Source organism: Biomphalaria glabrata, chromosome 2 (assembly GCF_947242115.1).
Source record: "Biomphalaria glabrata chromosome 2, xgBioGlab47.1, whole genome shotgun sequence".
NCBI classification, from domain to species: Eukaryota; Metazoa; Mollusca; class Gastropoda; family Planorbidae; genus Biomphalaria; species Biomphalaria glabrata.
Genome location: NC_074712.1, coordinates 63,391,642 through 63,418,209, shown reverse-complemented (window position 1 = coordinate 63,418,209; position 26,568 = coordinate 63,391,642). Strand labels below are relative to the sequence as shown.

General features: G+C 37.2%; 2 protein-coding genes across 3 annotated transcripts; one reads left to right on the top strand and one right to left on the bottom strand.

The window, feature by feature from the left end:
- Nucleotides 1-67: 67 nt before the first annotated feature.
- Nucleotides 68-20,772, bottom strand: LOC106063826 (UDP-GlcNAc:betaGal beta-1,3-N-acetylglucosaminyltransferase-like protein 1). 2 transcript variants are annotated; one of them, XM_056021893.1, is made up of 12 exons: nt 20,667-20,772; nt 16,974-17,090; nt 15,395-15,491; nt 15,212-15,276; nt 14,250-14,315; nt 13,792-13,887; nt 13,136-13,231; nt 11,952-12,076; nt 10,830-10,965; nt 8,117-8,188; nt 969-1,043; nt 68-160 (listed from the first exon to the last, which is right to left on the bottom strand). In XM_056021893.1, exons 1-12 carry the CDS (start codon nt 20,685-20,687, stop codon nt 83-85), a joined length of 1,044 nt encoding a protein of 347 aa, XP_055877868.1. In that variant the 5' UTR covers nt 20,688-20,772; the 3' UTR covers nt 68-82. The 2 variants fall into 2 exon arrangements, with proteins under 2 accessions (XP_055877868.1, XP_055877869.1); XM_056021894.1 differs by lacking the exon at nt 20,667-20,772 and adding an exon at nt 19,681-20,110 and having other exon boundaries at nt 74-160.
- A 46-nt stretch (nt 20,773-20,818) lies between these two features.
- LOC106063827 (uncharacterized) lies at nt 20,819-26,486 on the top strand. Its single transcript, XM_013222299.2, has 3 exons — nt 20,819-20,940; nt 22,211-23,512; nt 23,991-26,486. The coding sequence occupies exons 1-3, from the start codon at nt 20,926-20,928 to the stop codon at nt 24,612-24,614; spliced, it is 1,941 nt and encodes a 646-aa protein (XP_013077753.2). The 5' UTR covers nt 20,819-20,925; the 3' UTR covers nt 24,615-26,486.
- Nucleotides 26,487-26,568: the final 82 nt, after the last annotated feature.

Sequence of the window (26,568 nt, the reverse complement as noted above, 5' to 3'; positions counted from 1 at the left end):
TTTATTGAGTCAAAAGTTTTTTTTTAATATAAAGCTTCAAAAGACAGAAGCAACAAAACAATGTAAATATATTTTAACACTTTTAATTGAAATGTAAATAATCACGCCCTTCTTTTAATCTCAAACTTTTCAAGTTCTGTTCAAAATTACCAGATAAATTCTGCAAGAAAACAAAAAGTGTTGGTTGCTGTTATAAATGATAAGATTTAAAAAAAAATAATTAAAAGTTTTAATAAATCTTCATTAAAAAAATATGGTAATACATTCCATTCTTTCTAATTGACTGTTTAGTTGGGTGGACATAGTGAGGTCAAGGAAAGGTCAGTGAGGTCAAGTTAAGGTCAGTGAGGTCAAGTTAAGGTCTAATTTGCTTGCCATAGAAAACAACAATTTAGTCGGCAATATTGAAATTTCTATTTTAGACAAATTATTATAATGGTGAAATGCAAGAAGTGTAAAATAGTAATGAAACAAATGTTTTCCTGGAAAGGATTTACGACTAATGATTTTTAAATAGCTATGTCAAACTAATGCAATTAGTTAATGTGCACTTGTACAATAACATTACATTATCACTCCGACTCAAAGATTCTAATAAGTCAAATTATCAAAAAGTAAAATACTTTAAAAAAAAAAAGAAAGTTAAAAGCAAGTTAAGTTGAATGTGGAGGCATGGTGGCTGAGTGATAAAGCGCTTGGCTTCCAAACCGGGGGGTCCCAGGTTTGAATCCTGGGATTTTTAAATTTTGGGATCTTTCGGTGCCTCTGAGTCCACCCAGCTCTAATGGATACCTGACATTAGTTGGGGAAAAGTAAAAGCGGTTGGTCGTTGTGCTAGACACATGACACCCTCATTAACCTAGGCCACACAAAGAGAGATGTCCTTTACATTATATCCCCTATAGATCGCAAAGTCTGAAAGGGGAACTTTAAAGTTAAATGTGCTGTACAGGTAGAAGTATAATTACCATTTTTACACATATAATGACCGGTGGTCTCACTTCTGTGAAATGTACTATTGGGATTTTTGGTCTTGGAACCTCCTGAAACATAATCAATATCATTTTGACATGTTTAATAGTCATAAATTTAATCAAATAGAAAAATAATTATTAGAAATTAAGTTAACAAAATTATTACAGCTGGTAATATTAGGTAGAATATATTGTCATTATTATTAAAATTTTGACATGTTTAATAACCATGAATTTAATGAAATAAAAAAAAATTATTAGCAAGAAAGTTACAAACAAAATTATTTTAGCTGAAGAGATTAGGTGGAATGTGAATATATTATCGTAAGCGCCAAAAAGATAATTCAGGCACCATTTTACTCTCACTGGCATAGAGGAGCTTGCTTGCTGCAGATGGCCTCTAAACTAAACCATGAATTTTAATGAAATAAAAAAAAATTTATTAGAAAGAAAGTTACAAAAAAAAATATTTTTAGCTGGAGAGATTAGGTGGAATGTGAATATATTATCGTAAGCGCCAAAAAGATAATTCAGGCACCATTTTACTCTCACTGGCATAGAGGAGCTTGCTTGCTGCAGATGGCCTCTAAACTAAACCATGAATTTTAATGAAATAAAAAAAAATTTATTAGAAAGAAAGTTACAAAAAAAAATATTTTTAGCTGGAGAGATTAGGTGGAATGTGAATATATTGTTATAAACCTGGTGGTGGCACAGATGGGGGTGGTGGTGTGTGTGTGTAGTCAGCCGACGCAAATCGCCCCAGGCCAGCGCTAGATGAGCGGTCAACCGTGACGAGTTACGACGATCGGCCGAGACGAGTATCAACATGATGGTTCGGGAAGGATCGACATCGTGAACCGAGCTCAGGAGTGTCACGAGGGATGTAGTCATCTGACCACCCAGAATGGTCGAGCGACGTTCTGTCCGGTTCTAGAAGGCCAGCAGGGACCCTATATAAAGAGCGAAGGTATCAGAGACCGGTGGTGACAACATTCCGATCTACAGTTCGTTACAACGGCTCAGTACAAGTCCGAGACGAGACAGAGAGACCAGTGCAAGAGTTGATACAGCGGAGAGATATTTGTACAGTCTTGTGTTACGTGCTGCCAATTGTACAGTATTGGCTGTTATTTATTGACATTAAACTATTACGTTATTTTCAAGCCCTGAGTTGTCAAGTTCTTACAGTTGGTGGTGTCGTTTGGTGCCATTTGCAGCGAGCCTGGATAGGGAGATTCGTAACAACTGGTGTCAGAAGTGGGATCTGCAATGGCTACTACGAAAACGCTAGACCAACTCCTTTTGAAGGAACTGAGGCGAGAGCTCCGTAATCGAGATCTGAAGATGAGCGGAAACAAAGAAACCTTACAAGCACGCCTTCGGGAAGAACTGGTGAAGGAAAAAGAAGATCCGGACACGTATCTTTTTGAAGTCGAACCGGACTTGCAGGAACAGATGGCAGCTATGCAGGGACAGATGGCAGCTATGCAAGGACATATGGCAGCTATGCAGGGACAGATCGCCAGTAGCATACAGGAGCAGATGGCAGCTATGCGAGAACAGCTGAACTCGGGGCAAGAAAACACCAATTACAAGATAGACAAAATGAACTCGGGAATCAAAACGGAGTTATTGGCAATGAACCAACGCATACATGCTGTGGAGGAGAGAATCACCAACATTGACGAGCAGATGAATCAGAGGGTCGACGCAGTGGAGAAGGCCATCGACGAAATGAAGATACAAGTCCAACGCAAGCACACAAATGTACCAGAAGCAAATATGACGTCATTTGTACCTGAAGTCTCCGGGAAAATGAAGCCCCCCGTATTTGATGGTTCCGTGTCCTGGTCAGTATACAAGAAGCAATTTGACGCAGCAGCCAAAGTTAACAAATGGAACAGTGAGGAGGAGAAAGCAACAGCCCTTGTGTTATCCCTAAGAGGAAAAGCCTCCGAATTGCTACAGTCTCTACCGAACCAGCAAGACTTCGCCGCCCTTGTCCAGGCTATGGAACTTCGATACGGGGATGAACATCTACAAGAAGTATATCGTGTGCAACTAAAGACCAGACAACAGCGCCCCGATGAAACACTACAGGAGCTAGAGACAGACATCGAACGACTCGCACATCTGGCATACCCAACCGCCGCACAAGATTTTCTGGAAGTCATTACCACAGACGCCTTCATTGATGCGCTTCGAGACCCCGAGTTAAAGAAAGCCACCAGAGTTAGTGGTAGACGTAAGGCCAGTGAAGCCCTCGTATACGCTCTCTCATATGAAGCCGCTAAAAACGCATCTGGGAGCGTTCATCAAGGCCGAAAGTTGGAAGTCAAAGAGGAAGAATTTGAACAACTTGTGAGAAGGGTGACAGAGGCACTAGATGAACGACGAACAAACCAGATACCAGAAAATCAACCTAGGGCTCCTGTACGATGCTGGAATTGTGGTGAACTCGGTCATATACAAAGAAGCTGCACTAGAAGATTCCCACAAACTGGAACCCATTACAGATCAGAAAGGTATGCACGACCAAGTTCCCGGGGCTACCAGGGAAACTAGCACGCGCCGGCTTCAAGGGGCGGAACCCGGCGACACAGAGAATGAGAGCCCCTACAACCATCATCCCGGTCGCCGTGCTAGGACAGAGTAAGAGTCTGAAAATCATCGGAAAAATTGGATGCCAAAATTATCACTTCCTCCTAGACACTGGTGCCTCACGATCAGTCATCCGGTCAGATAAAGTGGACAGTAGCAAGAAAACGCCAGTTAGAGCCTACTCGTTGAAAACAGCCAGTGGAGAACTGATGCCCATTAAAGGCCTGATCGACATAACAGTCGAGATCGGGAATCAGTCATTCGAACACGAATTCCTGATTGCTGACGTCACAGATGACTGCATAATAGGGCTCGACTTCATGCTGAAATATGGCTTTTCCTTAAATATCGGCGGAGGCACTTTACAATGTGGAGACCTCGAAGTACCCTTGCTTGGCGACGAGAATGAAGAAGATGGCCGAGTCAGAAGGATTAAGTTGGTAGAAAATACAACCTTGCCTGCCAAGTCTGAAATGATCATTTGGGGGAAAATTGAGGACGGCTATCCCACGACAGGAACAGCGCTGGTAGAAAGCTTGGACACCAACCACAACGGGATAGCAGTAGGAAAGGCACTAGTCACGATTGGGAAAGACCTAATGGTACCCGTAAGAATTATGAACCTCGGTACAGTAGAGAAACACTTTCGGAAAGGTAGCGCTATCGCTGGTTGCCATGCTCTTGAGATGATAAGAAACTGTAGCAGTGAAAACCCCGTCGAAAGACTCGAGTCCAGTGAACCGCAGGTTACTAAATTTCTGACAGAAGTCAAAACGATATTGTCGAAAGAACAGTACACCAAAGCAGAACAATTCCTCAAAGAGTTTTCTGACATATTGCCATCTGATGAAATGGACTTTGGGCGGACAAATCTAATCCAGCATCGAATAGACACAGGAAACACTAGGCCTATACGACAGCAACCACGTCGCCTGCCGCTAGCAAAACACCAAGAAGCTATGGACATCATAGAACGGATGAGGCAGCAAGGGGTTGTTGAACCATCCAATAGTCCATGGTGTTCACCAATCGTCTTGGTAAAGAAGAAAGATGGATCCACGAGATTTTGTGTCGACTATAGATTATTAAATGACGCCACACACAAGGACAGCTACCCGCTTCCTAGGATTGACGACACATTGGATACACTTGCTGGGTCACAGATCTTTTCCACCCTTGACCTGAAGAGCGGCTACTGGCAAGTGGGACTACACCCCGAGGACAGAGATAAAACGGCCTTCTCTGCTGGTAATGGTCTCTGGCAATTTACCGTAATGCCTTTTGGACTCTGCAACGCCCCAGCCACCTTTGAAAGACTAATGGAGCATGTGTTAAGAGGACTCAACTGGACCACGTGTCTTGTCTACTTAGATGACATTATTGTCATAGGCAGAACCTTCGAGGAACATATCGCAAACCTGAAGGAAGTATTCGAACGAATCAGAAACGCTGGCATGAAATTGAATCCAAAGAAGTGCTCCTTGTTCAGAAGGAGCGTCAAGTACCTTGGGCACATCGTGTCGAAGGAAGGAATCAGCACAGACCCGGATAAAGTTGAAGCCGTAAATGAATGGCCGATCCCCGCTAATATCCAGGAGTTAAGAAGCTTTCTTGGACTCTGCACGTACTACAGACGTTTCGTACCAAACTTCTCTAGCCTCTGTAGCGCCCTTCATCAACTGACAGAACCGAAGCGGCCTTTTATTTGGACAACGGAATGCCAGGAGGCCTTTGAGCGACTTAAAAAGACTCTTGTTTCATCACCCATTCTGGCCTACCCGATACCAGGCGAGACGTTCATACTTGACACCGATGCGAGCAGTACTGGAATAGGCGCTGTCTTATCCCAAAAGATAGATGGAACTGAGAGAGTCATAGCTTACTTTAGTCGGAGATTGTCGAAAGCCGAGAGAAACTACTGTGTCACAAGACGTGAGCTACTGGCAGTTGTGGATGCCATACAACATTTCCACAAATACTTATATGGGCAAAAATTCACCCTTAGGACAGATCACGCTGCTCTTCAATGGCTGTTGTCATTTAAAAATCCTGAAGGACAAGTCGCAAGGTGGATTGAACGTTTGCAAACCTATGACTTCGAGACACAGCACCGAAAAGGCCAAACTCACCAGAATGCTGACGCGCTGTCTCGACGGCCTTGCAGAATGGAATGCAAACACTGCAGCAAGGTTGAAGAAAAGAGGGGTATCATTGATTGCCAACGTCTTGGAGTACAAGCTTGTGGATCATGGTCCGACAAAAGAATCCGAGAAGACCAGTTAAAAGATGAAGATCTGGCTCCCATTCTGCTTATGAAGGAAGACGGACAAAGACCGGAATGGCATCACCTTTCTGATAAAGGGGCTGCTACCAAGGCATATTGGGCGCAATGGGACTCACTGACAATTGACAATGGAGTTCTCAAGAGGGTCTGGGAAACCGCAGATGGAGAAAGCAATCGCTTGCAGCTGTTGCTGCCTAAAGTAAGAGTTGCCGAGGTGTTGCAAGAAATCCATAATAATTCTAGTGGGTCACATTTAGGTGTCAACAAGACCTTTGAAAAAGTACGCCAGCGGTTTTACTGGTTCGGCTACCGGGATGATGTAGAAGAATGGTGCCGAAGGTGCGATGCGTGTGCAGCAGCAAAGGGCCCGCACAGGAGAACGAGGGGACGTATGCAGCAATACAACGTCGGTAATCCCTTCGAAAGAATAGCTATCGATGTAGCCGGACCGTTTCCTGAGTCCCAGAGAGGAAACAAGTACGTTCTAGTGGCGATCGACTATTTTACTAAGTGGCCTGAGGCGTATGCGATACCAAACCAAGAAGCCACCACCATAGCGGAAACACTTGTAGAAAATTGGATTAGCCGATTCGGTGCTCCCATAGAGTTACACTCCGACCAGGGCCGAAACTTCGAATCCAAGATCTTCCAAGAGATGTGCCAGGTACTCGGCATCGAGAAGACACGCACAACCCCTCTTCACCCCCAGTCAGACGGGATGGTAGAACGATTTAACCGAACACTGGAACAACACCTGTCGAAAGTCGTCGACGATCGTCAAGATGACTGGGACACATATATACCAATGTTCCTTATGGCATATAGAGGATCGATTCACAGCACCACTGGTTACACTCCAGCAAAGATGTTGTTCGGCCGAGAGCTGCAACTACCATGTGATTTGCTATTCGGGATTCCGGGAGATGTGCCAGCCTCTTCGACAGACTATGTCGCAAATCTCCGAAAACGGATGGAGAAAGCTCACGCTCTTGCCCGCAGGAACATCAAGATCAACAGTGACCAGGTGAAGACAAGGTACGACAAACGGGCCAATGCCGCTGGGTTTCAGGAGAACGATCTGGTGTGGCTTTACAATCCACAAAGACGAAAAGGCAAGTCCCCAAAGCTTCAAAAAGACTGGGAAGGACCCTACCGAGTGATAAAAAGAATAAACGATGTTGTGTATCGAATACAGAAGAGCCCAAGGTCCAAACTGAAGGTCGTCCACATCGACAGACTCAACAAGTACTATGGTGAAGCTGAATCTGCCCGGGACGGACAGATCTAAGGAGGGGGCAGTGTTATAAACCTGGTGGTGGCACAGATGGGGGTGGTGGCGTGTGTGTAGAGTCAGCCGACGCAAATCGCCCCAGGCCAGCGCTAGATGAGCGGTCAACCGTGACGAGTTACGACGATCGGCCGAGACGAGTATCAACATGATGGTTCGGGAAGGATCGACATCGTGAACCGAGCTCAGGAGTGTCACGAGGGATGTAGTCATCTGACCACCCAGAATGGTCGAACGACGTTCTGTCCGGTTCTAGAAGGCCAGCAGGGACCCTATATAAAGAGCGAAGGTATCAGAGACCGGTGGTGACAACATTCCGATCTACAGTTCGTTACAACGGCTCAGTACAAGTCCGAGACGAGACAGAGAGACCAGTGCAAGAGTTGATACAGCGGAGAGATATTTGTACAGTCTTGTGTTACGTGCTGCCAATTGTACAGTATTGGCTGTTATTTATTGACATTAAACTATTACGTTATTTTCAAGCCCTGAGTTGTCAAGTTCTTACAGTTGGTGGTGTCGTTTGGTGCCATTTGCAGCGAGCCTGGATAGGGAGATTCGTAACAATATTATCGTAAGCGCCAAAAAGATAATTCAGGCACCATTTTGATCTCACTGGTGTAGAGGAAAGTAGCTTGCTGCAGATGGCCTCTAAACTAAACGGTTAGAAGCCATGGACACACATCTGAGGTCCAAAGAAAAGCCGTTGTAGAAAACAGTTACAGATGTAAAGAAAACTAAAATAGACCCTGGCAGATAACGGCTTTGTCTGCGTAAGATGTGGAAAAAAATACTGGTCACAACTGGGTTTGCATAGTCAAGTGATACACTGCACTCACCCTTAATCTTCAGAATTGAAGATATTGGCATTTTTATTATTATTTAAGCTATTGCTTAAACTGTGAAGAATTGAAATTCACCTTACTACTTTTCATCAATATAAAACTGTGAAGAATTGAAAGTTACCTTACTACTTTCATCAATATAAAACTTTTTTTGTTCAATTTTCTTGATGTCCACATCACAAAACATTAAAACCTATAAACAAAAATAAAAAAATAAATTGTGCTACAAGTGATGTCTATAAGAAAAGACAAGTTGTTCAGAAGAGAAGTGGAGAAATTAGGTCAGACATCACAGACCAACCCCTTTTTTTCAAGTAAAAAGGGAAAGAACTGCACATTGTTTTTAGGTACATCTCTCAATACTATACAATTTATATTTAAATATATATATATTTGTTTCTATATTAAACAAAATAAATTAACTATCACTAATTAATTACTTAGGAGATGCAGTGGCTGAGTGGTAAAGCAATTGGCTTCTGAACCAAGGATCAGGGATTCGAATCCTGGTAAAAAACTGGGATTTTGAATTTCAGGATCTTTAGGGTGCCTCCGAGTCCACCCAGCTCTAATGGGTACCTGACATTAGTTGGGTCATCTGATTAACGAGGGTATCATGTGGCCAGCACAATGACCAAACGCCTTTACTTCCCCAATGTATGTCAGGTACCTATTAGAGTTGGGTGGACTCGGGTCCAAAAAAATCCCTCTGTTAAGATGCTAAGGGCTTTACCACTTTGCTACCATGCCCCCTTACAGCGATGCAATTCAAGAGTGAAGTGTTCATGATATCGTCATACGCATTAGATAACATAAATAAAACTCTAGATCTCCCATGTCCCAGACAATCAGGTCTTTAAGAAATAGAAGCCAAGGATGTTGGTAACATATAGATATAATGTATAGATATAAATAGAAGACTATAAAGTAAAAACACAACCTAATAAGATACTCAGAAAGGCACACAGGTAAAGACAAATTTGTTCAACTTTTTCCTGTGTCATTAGAACATGGAATGGGTTGCATGAATCAGCCATGAAAACCAATGACTTATCAGAGTTTAAGTCTCTTAATAAGATGCTTGACTAGATTAAATCTTGGATATGCATATGATGATATGATATAATGTATGATATGCATATGATGTAATTATCTTTTCTCTTACAGGAATATCTGTAATTTATAAGATAATATTTTGATGAAAACAAAAAAAAGCACTTTTACAGATTTTAATGTCATTTTTAAAAAATCAACATACAAAGAATTTTTTTTGTTCAATTTTGAAATGTATTAATATAATAAATATCTGTTTAAAATATTCTAGTTGAAAATAAAAAGACTTCCTCAAACCCAACTTCTCAGACAATTTTTAATTTAAAAAATTTGGTTATGGTTAGGGTATGTAATATCAACTCAAGAAAACCCCTCAACTCAAGAAAACATTAAGAAACTGGAACAGACACAAAATAGAGCAGTGAGATTCATAACAAACGAATATTCACATTTGACTAGAGTAACACCTTTAGTGAAATCCCAAAATTTAGAAAGGCTTCAGGACAGAAGACTCAAAAGTAAAGTAGCAATCATACATAAAACACTGTACCATAATCTTCAAATAAAAAAACAAAATACTCAGAAAGTCACAAAGATAAAGGCACATTCCTCATTCCATATGCTAGGACAAATTTGTACAAATGCTCCTTCTTTCCTGGTGCAATTAGAGCATGGAATGGGTTGCCTGAGCTAGTCAGGAAAACCAGTGACTTAGCAGAATTTAGGTCATTGGTTAATATGCATGACTAAATGCATGACACATAGGACATAATCATCTTCTTTTTTGAAGTAACATCTGTATTATATAAGATAAGAATAGATATGTATGTATGTATGGCAAAAAACAAACCCCATTTGGGCAGTTGTTTGAGACAAACATCTATAAAAAAGCTAACAAGATCCTCGCAATAAGGAATCACCCTTTGTGTCAGGATTTTGTGTTTTACCATCACAAAAGAGATACAAGACACCGATAGCAAAGACAAACAGACACAAACACTCTTTTGTTCCCCTGGCAATCAAATCATTAAATAAGAACAATCTGGTATAAACTTTGTCACATGTAAATTATGAGTGAGTCTGGTGTGAATGTACACTTTGGTTTCTTATAGTTATAATGTTTTTTGTTTGGTGTAATGCACAAATTGTAAGACAAATTTCCGTACGGATAATAAAGATTATTATTATTATCATTTGTTATTCAGCACTTAGCTTCCCATTTGTATCTATATTTATGGCTTGATTGCTCCTACCCGTTAAAGCATCCAAATTTGTTATGTATTTATGTTGTCCACTTGTTATATTGAGAGATACACAAAAATTAATAGAGCCAGTACGGCAGAGGTCACTGGTCTTATGACCTATCCTACTTCTAGGTCACAGTCCAATATATGCCCGGGGGAAGACGATGGTTAACAAAGGTGTCACATGGCCAGCACAATGACCATCCGCCTTCCCCAGCGTATGTCAGGTGGAGAAGGGTGGACTCAGAGGCAACCTAAAGATCCCAAAATAAAAAATTCCAGTCTTCACCAGGATTTAAACTTGATACCCTCCAGTTCAGAGGTCAAGGGCTTTACCACTCAGCCATCGTACATCCATTGACAAGTAAATAACAGAATAATTTATTTCTCAGAAGACATAAACATTTCCAGATAAACAAAGATCCAATTGAGAATCTTAAGAAGATTCACTTTATAAATATAGCAGCCTAAAAAATTAAATGTTTTGAATTGCTACATTAGCTATGACAGAATTTTATTCCATAAAAAAATAACTACCTTTTTTTTGTTGTAAGGTGATAAGCTTCGATAAAATTTGCGCCCCTGTTTTCCTGCATTCCAAATTGAAAATGATTTCAATTTGTTGAGAACTTGTTTTTCCAAGAACTCCACTCTTGCTGTCCAGATAGTATTCCTAAAGTAAACAATGATTTGTAGTGTCAAAACATGAAGTTTAAGTCTGTGTTTCAAATACCCAAAACTTTGTGCTGCATTATGGTAGAAATAATAGTGTTTGTCAAATGCCTAATATGTTGTTTCAAATTAATAGAAAAAACATTCTTAGCCCTTGTGTAATCGAGAAAGCTCAAGGAAAAAGGCTGATCTCTTTTTACACAGATGAAGACAGGCATTAAATGTTTTACAAGTTTTGGAAGTTCCTTCAGATTTGAAGATATTACATCCTAGCCCAAACCTCCCGCAGAACGACTGGGGTTGGCAGCGAGCGGTCAGGGTTCGAACCTGGGACTACCAAGACCACTGAACAATAGTGTTGAGCGTATATGACATGACTTGGCAGCAGATGTTAAAGCAATGGACATATATATTGGATCACACTCTGAGGATCTTATGACAAGAGCTGTGGCAAGGGAGGTCATCGTTAACAAGTAAAAATGGGCTAGCTGAAAAAATTTACACAGGCAAAGTCACATTTATTTACAAGGTCAAATATGCAGCTTCAAAATAGGGTGCCCTAGCCATAAGAAATAATGTGTCATAAGAAAATAAGTCAGTTATTTAATAAACGATGACCAAAAAATTAAAACCATTCTGAAATTCATCAATTTTACCCAAAATGACATGGTCATGCTAAGGTAATAGTTCATTTATTGCTTAGTTGTTTTTTTTACTAGTTTTTCTAAATTTCATTTCCTTGAACTTAATCACAATTTTTACTATGGCTGGTATGTTCTATGACCTTATCAACCATTGATAAACTAATTAGTTAGGAGAGAAAGAGTTAACATGGAATCAAGGTCAACTAAAGTTTAGTCCAAGTTGACAATAAAACTAGCTAAAAAGTATTTTTCCCCCACTTTTACAGCAACGATCATATTTGAATTGGCAGAAAACCTACATATTCTACATGCTGCTAAACTAGCTATTCTAGATAGAACTCACTCTGCTATAGAAAATGTCTCTGCCTGCGGATGATATCTGTACATTAACAGGTCAAGGTCTACTTTGATTACTTCACCACCATTCTCTAAATGTTTATAAAACAACAACAGATCTTCCGGAGTGCCCTGATAAAAGAAAACAGCAAAATTGTGGTCATTTGAAAAATAATGTATAAAAATGCTAAACTATAAAATTGTATCCATATTTGAAATAAATATATTATTATGTGAATTATATTTATATTTTACAAATCAGGCTTCATGAATTGCTATAGCACTAAGAAGAAGAGGCAGACAGAAAAAGCGATGGGAGGACAACATTAAAGGATGGACGGGCCTGCCATTGAGAGAGGTTCTAAACAAGGCAAAAAAAAAAAAAAAAAGGGAGGAATGGAGAAAGACGGTCGACAAGTCTTGCCTGGTGCCCCAAACGGTCCAACAGACTAAGGGATAGGTAAACTAGTAAAGGTATAGCACTAAATTTCTCTCTTTCATAGAAGGATATTTCCCTAAAACTCTAAACAAACTTAATGCTGCTAATAACTTTCATGTTTCTACAAATAGCAGTTTCAAATACAGTATATACTACTACAATTACTGTGTAATAATAAGGCTTGTCCTCAAGTCCGAAGATTAGTGAGGAATGCAGTATATCCCATGGCTACACAGCCCCAGCTGTGACCTACATATTTTGCTGCATCCAATGCAGGCTTAACATTGTATATTGTGTAAGTTGCTACAAAAAGCATGTTTAATAGCATTTATACAGCAAATGATTATTGTTTCTGATAATTAAAGTGAATGCAAATGAAACAGGTAAGCAAAAAGATTGGTGTGGTGTGTTGATGAAACATATCAACATTTTTCTAATTCTAACATTGTTTCTGTAACTTTAAAAGAGATTTTTATCATGGCCAACAATAAATACCCATAAATAGAAAAACAATTTGATACAAAATGATGTTTTGACTTTGTTATTGTAGTGTTATTACTACTAGCAGTTTTGTTTAGTTCATTGAACTGCAAGCATTTTTGTTTAGTCCATTGTACTTTAATTGTTCTAATCAATATTTGTTAACATAAAGTAATCAAAAGAATATGTCATTCTAATCTAAGCACATTACAAATGTAAGTTCCAATAAATCGTCTAAATATCTAGTTTGTACTGAACATTGTTTTGCATACCTTCCCTCTTTCATCAAATCCTCCTAATGATGTTATGACATCACGATGACAAAACCATGTTGGCATGATGACAGTGGGCCCATGTGACAAATAGACCTGTAATTAAAAGCTCTGCATCTCATTCTTTTATCACATTTTTGCCCTTTAGTTAAGTTTTTTTAAAACAAATTATCTGCCCTTGTGTTACTAAACAATACATCAATATTTTCAGAACATAACTAGCTAAAAAACTATTTTTAAAGTCTACTCTACTTATATAAAGTCAGCTCCGAGTCTAGCAGTGACCAATATCATTTACTGTTAAAGATCTTTTAAAAATTATCCATAAACTAGAAATTTTTCAGCTATTTTCCCAATTAACATGCGATATGGTGCTGCCACGATTGACCTTTCTTAGTTCACGCAGTTCAAACTCAAGTCAGATTTCGCTGCTTTTATGTAATCAACATTAAATGTATTTAAAAAAACAATATTTATTTAAAACGTATTGTATTTCTTAAGACTGATTTTTTTTTTCTCTTCCCTTTATCTATACCAATTCAAAAAAAAGTTTTTAAATATCTTCTGTTTTATAAATCTGGGATCATCTTTGGAGGTATTAATGTTCTAAAATAATTCATAGATTACAAGGCAGATGTGCTGTCTGATAATCTCACCTGTGTGTACAACTGATCCTGAGTCAATGTGTTGGCCCACTGTGTGAAACGTGCTGTTGAACCTTGAGGCTCTCTATGAAATTTGCAACCAACAATCTGATTGGATAAAGCAAAATAAATTACTTCAATGCAAGTAACAATCTGATTGGATAAAGCAAAATAAATTATTCAACAGCAACCAACAATCTGATTGGATAAAGCAAAATAAATTATTCAACAGCAACCAACAATCTGATTGGATAAAGCAAAATAAAATTATTTCAATAGAAACCAACAATCTGATTTGGCAAAGCAAAATAAATTATTTCAATATCTATCAAAATATCTTATTGGCCAAAGCAAAATAACAATTTGTAATAGCTAGCAAACAAACAAAAAATTGATCTAATTTGAGTTTGACATGCTGCATTAAAATGTAATAACTTGTATTTGTATAGACTGAATGCATACATACTCACAGCTCTGTGAAACACTACAGCTACTTCCAACTGTCTCACTATTCTATCCTCATGCATAACATCATCCTACAATTAAAAATATCAGCAACATGGTCAATGAATGAAACAACAATAAGAATAGAGTGTTCTTTCTGATCAATATTGTGCACTAGCTGATAAGTGATAACTGGCAACGGAACAGTAATTATATTCTATTTAGTAACTATATTCTATTTAGTAATTATATTCTATTTAGTAATTATATTCTATTTAGTAATTATATTCTATTTAGTAATTATATTCTATTTAGTAACTATATTCTATTTAGTAATTATATTCTATTTAGTAATTATATTCTATTTAGTAATTATATTCTATTAAAGGATGAATTCCTAGGTTATTAACTTTCTGGGCCTGTTGTTTTCAACTGAAATAATCTATTAGATATTAGAACTGAGCAAGAATTTCTAAGTTGTATAAATTAGATTCCATTCATTTGATGTACATTAGCATTCAATTTTTATGGAAATTTTTAATGTTCATTGTGTTTGGAAGCTTTAATTTTTAAGGGACATTTTTGGAAGTGTACTATGATAATGGGAGGCGTGGTGGTTGACTAGTAAAGAGCTTGGCTTCAAAACCAGAGGGTCCGGGGTTCGAATCCTTCTGAAGACTGGGATTTTTAATTTCGGGATCTTTATGGTGGCTCTGAGTCCACCCTTCTCTAATGGGTGCCAGACATTAGTTGGGTATAAGTAAAGGTGATGACACCCTCGTTAACAGTGGGCCACAGAGGACCTTTTACATCATCTGCCCTATAGAACACATAGTCTGAAAGTGGAAATTTACTTTTTGTTACCATAATTATGAAAACTTAAAAACTCAACTTTTTCAAACTTTTATTGAACTTAAACGAAACATAATAAAATAAAAGCTGGTATTAATAATATTTCTGTAAAATTTAAGGCTAAATATATACTAACTGAATCCAAGAAACATAAGAATTCTCCAGAACTCTGAGCAATGGCTTGGTTCTTGGCATAACCCACTGAGAAATAAGTATTATCAAAATGAAGTCTGTATACAAACAAACAAACACAAATTCACTGATCACAAAATTTAGTGACCAAATTGGTTTATCCAAATTCTTAAAGAAAATAAATTACCTCCATAAGGTAGGCCTTCATGACCAGAGATTATTAAAGATATTCTTGGATCATCACAAAGTCTGGCCCATTTTTCTATTAGCTTTCTGCTATCATCCTACAATAGAATAAAAATATTTATTGCATAACCATGGTACTCTAAGCAAGTTTCATTTTGAAAATAACAATATGAAAGAATCACTACATTATTTTCTGTGCCCTGTGAAGTCATCGTTTCTAAGCTAATAACATTTTCTTAAGTGTAATGAACAACTAGAATTAACCCTTCAAGTGCTGAGCTGTTTTACAATGAGTGCATACAAAATCGAATTAAAATGCTGATGTTTAGAGGCTAAACTACCACACACGTTTTAAGGGTTAAACATTTGTTGACATTTTTATAAATCTAATCAACATGTAACCTATAAGTTGTATTTTTTTGTATTATCACACAAAAAAGATTTGTATACCTTCTAACCACACATGTTGTCTTTAGTGTGCAAATAATTTTTATACTCTAGTGCAGTGTTTCCCAAACTAGTTCTGTGGAACCCTAGTGTTACGTGAGGCTTGAATAGTGTTCCACAAACTCCTGGGATAATTAACTAGTAGTCCAACAAGTGAATTAATCTCTCTAAAAAAATAAGCAAAGTGTTCCACTAGATACCCAGAATTTGTGAAGTGTTCCGTTAAGGAAAAAATTAGTGCTATGAAATGCTTAATCTTTTTGTGCACTGAAGCCCAGAGATCCATAAGATAAGTGATGCAAGCCAAAATCATACATTTAATTAAATGGGCCATAATTTCACTAAGTCTGATGGCACCAATTGTTGTAATATCATTCCTAATGGAAATGCTTTTTCCCTGATGCTCATTTGATGTATTTTATTAAATATATATATATATTGTTACGTATTTCTCCTACTATCCCGGCTCTCTTCAAACTGCATCACACTAACCAACGAACTCAAAGAACCTCACAACTCATCAGGGCTCCAAAGTAACAGTCAATTTAATTTCAAATACATTACAAATACTGTACAGTTAGCAACAACATCACACTGTCTTTACAAAAACCAAGCCTTGCTCAGCCTGACTTAACACACCGTCTGTCTCTAACTTCGCCTCGTCTGGTCACATTGCGAGGTAACGTGAAGTCCAGTCTTTCTAACACACTCGCTCTTATATACTGTCTCTACTGGCCTTCTAGAATCGGATGGAACGTTCTTGACCACTCAGAATGATCACAATCGCTGTGACTTGCGTGCGTAATATTTACACACAGGTCGTTGTCGAACAGGCGTGTACTGTCACTGGTCACAGTTGACCGCTCTTCCTGCGCTGGACTGTGGCGATTTGGGTAGGCTAAAAACACACAGCACTACCCCCATCTGTGTCACCACCAGGTTTACAACAATATATAATAAGAGTCTTTCTGCTTTTGCGTTTTGTTGAAAGTATATCCTTTTTTTTAAGTGCTGTTTACCTGATAATTTTTTAGTGTAAACACTCTAATAACTCCTTACCCATGAGGCAATAAATTATTTAGCTTTTGAAACAGAAAGAAGACAAGTGCTAATTAATGGAATATTAAACTCACTGTGCTGGCATCATCATACACACTTAATTCAATCTTCCCACTGTACGTCTGCTGTGATACAGATGCTAAACACTCTTTCAGCCAAAGTGAACCATTGTGTACTGGCATTATGATAGACTAGAGAACAAAAAAAAAAAAAAATGCAGTACAAAGTGAAGGCATGCAAATTTTACTCTATTACCTTATAGTGAAAGTTAAGTTTTAAGGTCTGCTCGAATGCAAAGTAGGGCTTAACCAGGCAAGACAGGAGTGGTAGCAATAATAATAATAATAATTTTATTTATAAACAAAATGTAGGCTCAAGGCGCTGTAATAACATTACAAACACAAACACGAGAGCTAAAATGACAAACAAATCTAAAAAAGTTTTAAACAGGTAGGTCTTAATGTTCTTCTTGAAAGTAGTGTAATAATAATAATAATAATCTTTATTATCCGTAAGGAAATTTGTCTTACAATTTGTGCATTACACCAAACAAAAAACATTATAACTATAAGAAACCAAAGTGTACATTCACACCAGACGCACTCATAATTTACATGTGATAAAGTTTATACCAGATTGTTCTTATTTAATGATTTGATTGCCAGGGGAACAAAAGAGTGTTTGTGTCTGTTTGTCTTTGCTATTGGTGTCTTGTATCTCTTTTGTGATGGTAAAATCACAAAATCCTGACACAAAGGGTGATTCTTTATTTCGAGGATCTTGTTAGCTTTTTTATAGATGTTTGTCTAAAACAACTGCCCAAATGGGGTTTGTTTTTTGCCAATGATTTTGCCAGCAGCATTTAGGATTCTATTAAGTTTATTTTTATTTTTAATGCTCAGATTGCCATACCAGGCAGTGATATTGAAACTTAAAATATTGCAGATGTGAGCGTGATAAAACATAGCCAAGGCCTTTTCGCTAACATTAAATGAGGACAGTTTTCTTAGTAGTCGTAATCTTTGCTGCCCTTTTTTGCTGATATAATCAGTATTTGCAGTAAAATTTAGTTTATTGTCTAGGATAGTACCAAGGTATTTAAAGGTTTGCACAATTTCAATAGTCTCTCCAGCTACAGAAACAATATCATTTCCCTTCTTGTCCCTACGAAAATCGATTATCATTTCTTTGGTTTTTTTTTACATTTAATAATAAAAAAATTATCTTTACAGTATTCCTCAATGTGTTCTAGTTCTTTGAAATACTCATTTACGTCTGAGCTCTCTGAGAGCAGGGCAAGAAGAGCCGCATCATCAGCGAATTTTGTGAAGGAGCAACAATAACTATCGGATTGAAAATCATTGGTGTACAAAATGAACCACAATGGTAGTCGTAATCTTTACTGCCCTTTTTCGCTGATATAATCAGTATTTGCAGTAAAATTTATTTTATAGTCTAGGATAATACCAAGGTATTTAAAGGTAGCATGTTGTCTGTCTGAGATCAATGGGGATTGAGTTCCAAACCTTTGGGCCGTGCACCGAAAAAGCCAGAGGGAGAAACGTGGCACCACTAGAAGCGATGAGTCCATTGAGCGCAGGGCTCTGTGAGGGACATATGGAGCAATCAGTTCGCTGAGGTACAAGGGCATCTCATTGTTATATATACACTGATGACAATTTGATTCTCGCTTTCATGAGATAAATAATGTGTAGCAAGGTAGAAATAATTTCAGCCAACAAGAAAAATTATACAAAGAGAAAAAAGCTTCAAACCCAGTCAGCGGTTATTTGCTTATTTAGACTATACAGTAACTATACTATTGAGTAGATTTGTTCTACTAGACTATACTGACTATAGAGCTTCTAGATCTAAATCCCCCTCTCTCTCTTTCTCTGTCTATATAAATATATACATATACATATACATGCTATCTGAGAGCCTATGTGGCTTTGGAGCTGGTACAAGTACAGTCGACATGCTATTTGTTTTGTGAGAATTACAAGAAAATTGCAGAGCAGAATCTGGACCAAGACACTGCCTTTGTGGATCTAACCAAGTCAGTAGTGATGGCTTATGGAGGATTTTGTTCAAGCTCGGAAGCTCACATAGATTCCTATCCATTCTCAAGCAGCTTGAAGGCCAAATTAGACACAATGGTGACCTTTCTGATCACTTTCCCATAGAAAAATGCTATAAAGCAGGGCTGTGTACTTGCCTCTAATCTGTTTGCTATTTATCTTCACTGGCATAATTTTGGGGCCGAATGAGGCAGCTACTGCATGAAGGCATCTATATCATATTCCACTATTCCAAAATGTGTTCAATCTTTGGCACCTACTGCCCCATACCAAAACAAAGGAAATGATCATAACAGAGCTTTTATATGCCAATGACTGTGCCCTACTTGCTCACACTGAATATCAGCTCCAGTCAAAGAATTGGGGTACGGTGCCAATTTTTCTGGTTTAATAATAAATCTTAAAAGAACAGAAGTCATGTTTCAGAAGTCACCCAATAAAATCTAATCAGCCTCAAAGATCACCATAAATGAACATGGTGGACCACTTCACATATGAGGGAAGCACAATATCAAATGATGCATCACTTTCAAGTTAAGTTGATAACCGCCTAGCCAGGCCAGTAGTGCTTTTGGACAATTCCAAGCGAGAGTGTGGTGGAGTAAATCGCTCCCCTTATCAACCAAAATCAGTGTGTACTAAGCAGTGCTTCTCTCAATCCTTCAATATGATTTTGAGTTTTGAGACAAGGGTACTATACCTACTAAGACTTCTTGAATATGCTTTCACCAAAGAAGTCTGCATCCCATCATGGACATACAAATCGAAATGTTCTTGCAAGTGTTGGTATACCCAGTATACTATAGAGGGACTGCTTATATAGATAGTTATCTTCACTGGGCAGGCACATATCCTGTAATGAGGTTTATCATATTCCAAGCACCGTCTTTGATGGGCATAAAGGTGGTCGGCATAACAGAGGTGTCCCTTTCATTCTTCAAAAGGGTCCTTCGATGGGAAGTTTTACCATTAGACTTAGACATGATTGGTAATGATTAGAATAGAATTATAGATCTAAATAATCTAATACACGACGTAATATAGCCATTATTATAGGACGTAATCATCTTCTTTTTTGAAATAACGTCTGTATTAAATAAGATAATATTAATAAATAATTATAAAAATTATACTAGATCTAGATCCGTAAATTACAATGATTAATCAATGTGTTGAATGTGACTGTCCATTAATAAATCATTATAATATAGATCTAGATACTGATCAGTGATACTACTGAATGATACTCTATACTATAACTCTATACTGACTATACAGAATACAGTTAAAGTTACAGTATTGAGGTACTATAATACAGTCTATACTGAATCATTTTATTTTCATTTAGTCTTAGTCTTAGACTAGATCTGTCCTATCTATTAATTTTAATGATCTATTACTATTATTAGTCTAGTATTATTAAGTATTATTACTATTAACTTATTATCATCAATCATAATCAATGTCATCATGATATTTGATATCATCATCATGATCATCTATCAAAATCAAAGAATCATAGAATCTATGAGTATGTACTATGAGTATGATCTAAAATTCTATATTAAATATAAAAAATAGATCTATAGATAAAATAATAATAATTATAATAAATTATACGGTTTTTAAATATATAGAGAATTTAATTATGTAAATAGGTCTAGATCTAGTCTAGATATGATCTACCACAGCTGCTTGTGAAGCCATGATTTTCAATGATTACTGATTAGATCTATTTAAGCACCACACTGAAAGTCTAGTCTTGTGTTCCGATCATTGTTTTAGATCTACATTTATACTGAATGAAAATAAAAACAAAACATCCGCTCCGGTTATTAATTTTAAATTATTCGTTGTTAACAAGTCCGCCGTCCACCATTTTCTTGCGACACGTTTTCGTATATTGTTTTTTTGAGCGCTCATAGTTATATTAGGTTAAATAAAAATGAAGTCTAAGAAGGTATAATTCATAGCTACATTATTGAATGTTAATTTCTTTTTGAAATTAAGTTGGTAGATATTATATTACACGTGAAGCACTTCTTTTTCTGGTTCATTATATGATTAAGAAAATTCTGGCTTAAGCCACCAGTTATCGAGTATTCATATTTTCTTGTATAATAATAAGTGGCTCAAGTGCAATTCATGCCAATATTGATCTAGGTCTAGAATCTAAATGTACATGTCCATAAGGTCACCACGTGTTTGTGAGGATATAATTCAAAAATGAAAATTAATAATGAAGTTAAAACTAAGTCACTAAGACTAAGTAAAGTTTGTTTTTCAACTTTTTGTTGACACTGTCTCTGTGACAGTCACGAGTCACAGAGTGTCAGTGACTCAGTGTGACTGTCAGAATGAGATGATTACTTTAGTCCCTTTAGACTTTAGAGAATCAAGATCTAGTTTTAGTATGAGTCATATGACTGACACTATGACTATAGTATGGGGATGAGTGATAATGGATATGAGTATGAGCAAAATTATGATGCTTTCAAAAGCACGGTCCTACTAGTAACTAGTCCTAGTCTAACAATTACTAACTTCCTTCTTATCATGATTTATCCTTAGCATGATAAGCTTAACTAACTTAAGACTCATAGAGTAGACTGTAGATTTAGGTAGTTTGATACAAAAAAAATTCAAACTCACAATACACTAATAAAACCTATATAGTATATGAAGTATATGACTATATGGTTGAAAAGGGCTTGAAAAAATATTTCCAACCATACTAAATTATCATTGTATGACAAGTGGTAGGGGAGATATTTTTATTAATTTTTATTTGAGAGGGGAAAAGTCTTGATTTTTGTCACCCAAGTCATTTCTAGTTCACTAACGGAAGTTGAATCAAGCTGTGAAATAGGTCAAGAGATTCTAGATCTATAATGATAAATATAATCTAGATTCTAGAGTAGAGTCTAGAGATTAGACTAGAATTTAGAATCTAGATTTACTAAGATTATTCAAGATAGTCTGATGGATATGATATGATAGATAAAAGCCAAGTGATCTACCAGCAAGGGTTAATAAGTACTAGCTGGTCTGGCTCTGCAACCCAATGAGCACTCCATTATCACCTTGGAAATCTTAAATCTAGATTTTTTTTACAATTTAAGTTCTATCAGTGTATTTTTATTTTTAAATTTTTGTTGTACTGCCTAGTCAAGTCGAGGAATATGTGAAAGATTTAGTTTCAGTAATTTAAAATGACTTTTTTTTTTCAGAAGTCCAAAAAGTCACCAAGGTCAAGGAAATCTCCAGAAAAAAAATTGTCGGTTGTATTACCTGCTCCTGGGATAAAATCTGATTCTCCGAACCCACAGAAACAACCAATCAAAAAGAGGAGATTGTACAGCAGAGAAGCCTTGCAGGCTGCTTACAAAGCTGTCAAGGACAGCAGCATATCTGTGAATGCGGCTGCTAAACTATTTGGTGTTCCTCTTACCACTCTCAGAGATAGAGTAGACGGTAGAATTAGCATCGATACAACAAGGCCTGGCCCACCTCTACTCATGACAGATGAAGAGGAGGCACACATTGCACATTTTCTCTTTACTATGGCTCGTTATGGGTATCGTTATACACGTCTTGAACTGGCTGAAATAGCTACCGATTTGGCAGTAGAAAAGGGTAAAAGAGATCCACGTTCGAATGGACTTACTACAAAATGGGTTGACAGTTTCATCAACCGTTGGCCAACTATTCGAGAGCTGAGTTGTAAACTAAGGAACAAGTCCGATGCCGAGCATACAGTGCGGACATACTTTGACGAGATCAAAAAAATCATAGACAGGTACAAACTTTTGGAAAAGAACGACAGTATTTTTAATATCATGGAAATCACCCTCAACACCGATCATGGGATTGTTTCTGGTAAAGCTGGACACCAGTTCAAAACAGACAATTATACCAATACAACCTTGATAGCGTGCGGTAGTGTTTCTGGGAAGGTCATCCCTCCCTTCTTTGTGTTCCAGTCGAACAGACTGCGTCCTGAAATGATGAAAGGCATGCCTGCCAATGTGAATGCATCGGTTTCAGATACAGGGAAATGCTCTCCTCAGATCTTCAGGCGCTATCTTAATGAACATTTTCTAGCTCATGTTGAGCGTGAGGAGAACGAGCCCATATTGGTGTTAATGGATGGCTCAAGGAGCCACGTGTTTGTTGGCATGAGTGAGTGGGGAAGACAGAACAATGTAATATTTTCCTTCATCCCAGCACATACAACTCATCTATTGCAGCCGCTGGAGGTGGATTGCTCTGAAGCGCTCAAGCATAAGTATGAGAGTGCCCGGCGCAGGTATCTGAAGTCAGCTGCGGGCCCTTGCTACAGTAGAAACAGTATTGGTGAGATAGCTTGCCAAGCTTACTCTAAAGTGGTCAACAGGGCCATGCTGATGCATTCCTTTAAGAAAGCTGGTGTGTACCCTGACATCTCATCAGATGAGAGTGAAGATGAAATGGAAACCTGTGATGTAGATGCCTACAAAAGAGTTTCATTGAAACAAGAGGATAGCATAGAGGTATTGTACACATCTACAATGCTTAACTAACTTTCTATCTTTCTTGGATATTTAGATTTTGTACTCGATTTGTCCACCGCTTCTACTGATCCAATTTTGCATACAGGCTCATGATCAATGATAACACATAAATCAATAATAAAAAATCGGTTTTAATCATTTGTAATTAATTTAGTTTTTGTTTTTTAATATACCGGGTATATATATAGAAAAGTGAAGGGGGCGATAAACCTTGAATAAGGCGATAAGAATTGAAAGATAGCTAGAGTGGAAGAATTTCTAATGGATCTAAAAATCAAGTGTGTGAGTTATGTAAGAAGGCCTGATTATATGGTTATTTTTAACAGGAAAACAATTGCCAACTTTTTAGAACTCGGGCAATGATTTCAAATTTTAAAAAAATGTGTTCTTAGTCGTTCAAATCATAATTTATTTGACTTTAGAGTAATCACTTTTTTTTTTGTTTTGTTTTGCACAGGATGAAATTGTATTCACAGAAGATTTAGTGGTTGGCCATAATCAAGAAGTTACGGAAGAGGAAGTTGTAACAACTCAGGAAGTAGTGCTCACAGAAGATGGAGGGACAGAGGAAGTGATCATTTCTCCTGATTGTACTCTTATGCTGACTCAGAATGGTGAGGTGGTCATGGGTCCCAATGGCCATCTTGTATTTCATGGAAGTGAATTATTTGCCAACAGCACAGAAGGAGGATTCTCTCAGCTTCAACTAATTCAGTCAGTGGAAGGACTAGACGAACCATCACCTACCAAATCAGATGGTAATTCTGTGAAAGTCAGTCCTGTCAAACAGTGTATAGTGGGTGTGGAAAACATATTGGCAGACCCTTCCCTTGAAATAGACATAGATTCCGATTTAAATTCAACAGACAATGGAACAGACAGTATTAACTCCACAGACACTGGAGCGGACAGTTTAAATTCCACAGATGAGAGCTGTCATCTGAGTAATGTCAACATAAAGGTTGAGCTGGACATAGCAGATGACTTGAGCTCATTGAGAGAGGACAGTGAAAGTGGTCAGGGGGAGGACAATTCTGTGGGGGTCAAAAATGAATCCGAACACGAGGAAGAAGTGAAGTGAAGTTCATTTTGTTATTGTACATAAAATCTGTTTAACTTATTGTGTCCTTGCAAAACTTGGCATATTTCTTTCTCGTTAAACAAGACACTGAAAGCATTTAAATCTAACCTTTTAATCAACACTCTAGTATAGTATTTTGATAAAAGTTTCAACTGCTACGGTACTAACTCATTGTGTTAGCTGGAAAGATGTTGTTATGTTTATTTCACAATTGTTGACTTGGTTCACAGAGTATGTTTCCTAAAAATAAATATTGTTTACCATACAGTACTATTGGCCATTGTATACTTAGAACTAAATATTGTTTACCATACAGTGTTGGGACTTTTGGACATTATATGTGTAGTGTTGGTTAATTCTTGCTGAAATATATATTTTTAATGACTTTTGTATGATGATTATTTGATAATAATTGTTGTTCTACTGTTAAACAAACAACAAAATTTGTGAAGGAAAATTAGCAAAAATATTTGTGAAGAAACTAAAAACTCCCAGGTGACAGTTATTTTTAAGGCAAATGTAAAGCTGTGATGGACTGTTAGTTTGTGATGGAAAAGATGGATCAGATCAGTTTCTGGTTAGTTGATTCTAAAGTATGAAATTAATTAGCAAGTTGAATACTAGATAAGGTTAGGCAAAGCCCTGAGCTTCACTTTAGTGTGGAGTGTACCAGGGTATTTTTTTTTTTTTTTAATGGAATGAATGAGAAAAAAAGGAATATAAATCAAATGAATGACTCACTAGCTTTAAGATGATCTTAGAAGTAATTCTTGTTAGGTTGTACTTGGCCTTGGGTAGCCATTCTAAAAGTTCTCTCTCTGCTTAGCTCCAGTAACCTCAATGGTTAGCAAGATTGTGTTCCTAATGCCTGTAAAAGTGGATCCCCTTTTCTTTTTTTTCCCCAGTTGTTTGTAACCCTGGGATATCTGAATGCATTCTTGCTCTTGAAAATGACTTGGTCAACTAAATAAGAATGTAGGTCACATTGATGTATGACCTCGTTCCAAAGTGGCAAATTCTTTGCTGGAACTTCAGCTGTTACCCGTGATAGATCAAATTTCTTTTACCTCCATGTTTCACTGTCGTATTAGGTTATCACAAGTAAATACTATTATTTCAGCCACTATGTACAATATATTGTTACTAGTTCCATAAGTCAGCATTGATATTTTGATACACTCAGTTGTTTGCTAAAGGCTGCAGAGGATAAATGTAACAAAGTGTCTAGTGTGAAGTGGACATTTGTTTGTAACAGATCCTTTATTTGGTAGTAATAAATGTGAACTTTTCTCCTCTACCGGGAAGTAAAATTGGATTGAAAATGTAAAAAAAAATAAAAAATGTGTGGGTACTGCCTTTGTGGGAGGATGGTAGATGCCTTCCATATTTTACTAGTTCTGTGCCACAATCCTTTCTATTGAAATTGTAATCTACCCTCTTTTTAGTTAGTTTGGGGGGGGGGGGGGCTACTTTCTATTTATGAGCAGCAAGTTAAAGCATGTGGAGTTATGACTTTGAAGTACCATAGGTTGTATATTGTTTTGTTTTTTAATGGAATCATATTTAAAAAAAAAAATCCAAGTCCTGTCACTTGTTGGTGATGCAACACCCACTTTCCACGTGATGTTCTAAACTAAGCCAGATTGTATCTTTCATGATTGAATTCAACTTAAAATGTAATAGTCTTTAGTTGGTGTTGTTTTAAGTGTTATAAATTAGAAAAGTCTTTCACTTTTTTTTTTTTCCTGATTGAAATATTTGAATCTTCAGATGTTTTGTGTGTGTATGTGCTACTAAATGTTATGTCAGTGCTACTAGATGTCATGTCATTTCAGAATTGTTGTACGCTCTTCAATAAAATGTATTCTTGTACCTGGGATGAGTTTATTCATTGATATGAAAAGTAAAAGTGTTATATATTGACTTGGAGGCGTGGTGGCTGAGTGGTAAACTG

What these genes read in the sequence shown, in the direction of transcription:
- LOC106063827 (XM_013222299.2), top strand. An exon ending in AACAAGAGGATAGCATAGAG is followed by an intron (nt 23,513 to 23,990) that starts GTATTGTACACA and finishes TGTTTTGCACAG; the next exon opens with GATGAAATTGTATTCACAGA.
- LOC106063826 (XM_056021893.1), bottom strand. Translation starts at nt 20,687, where the DNA reads ATGGCTTCACAAGCAGCTGTG. An exon ending in AGGATCAGTTGTACACACAG is followed by an intron (nt 13,232 to 13,791) that starts GTGAGATTATCA and finishes TTTTAATTACAG; the next exon opens with GTCTATTTGTCACATGGGCC. An exon ending in GATTTGATGAAAGAGGGAAG is followed by an intron (nt 12,077 to 13,135) that starts GTATGCAAAACA and finishes TTCTTTTATCAG; the next exon opens with GGCACTCCGGAAGATCTGTT.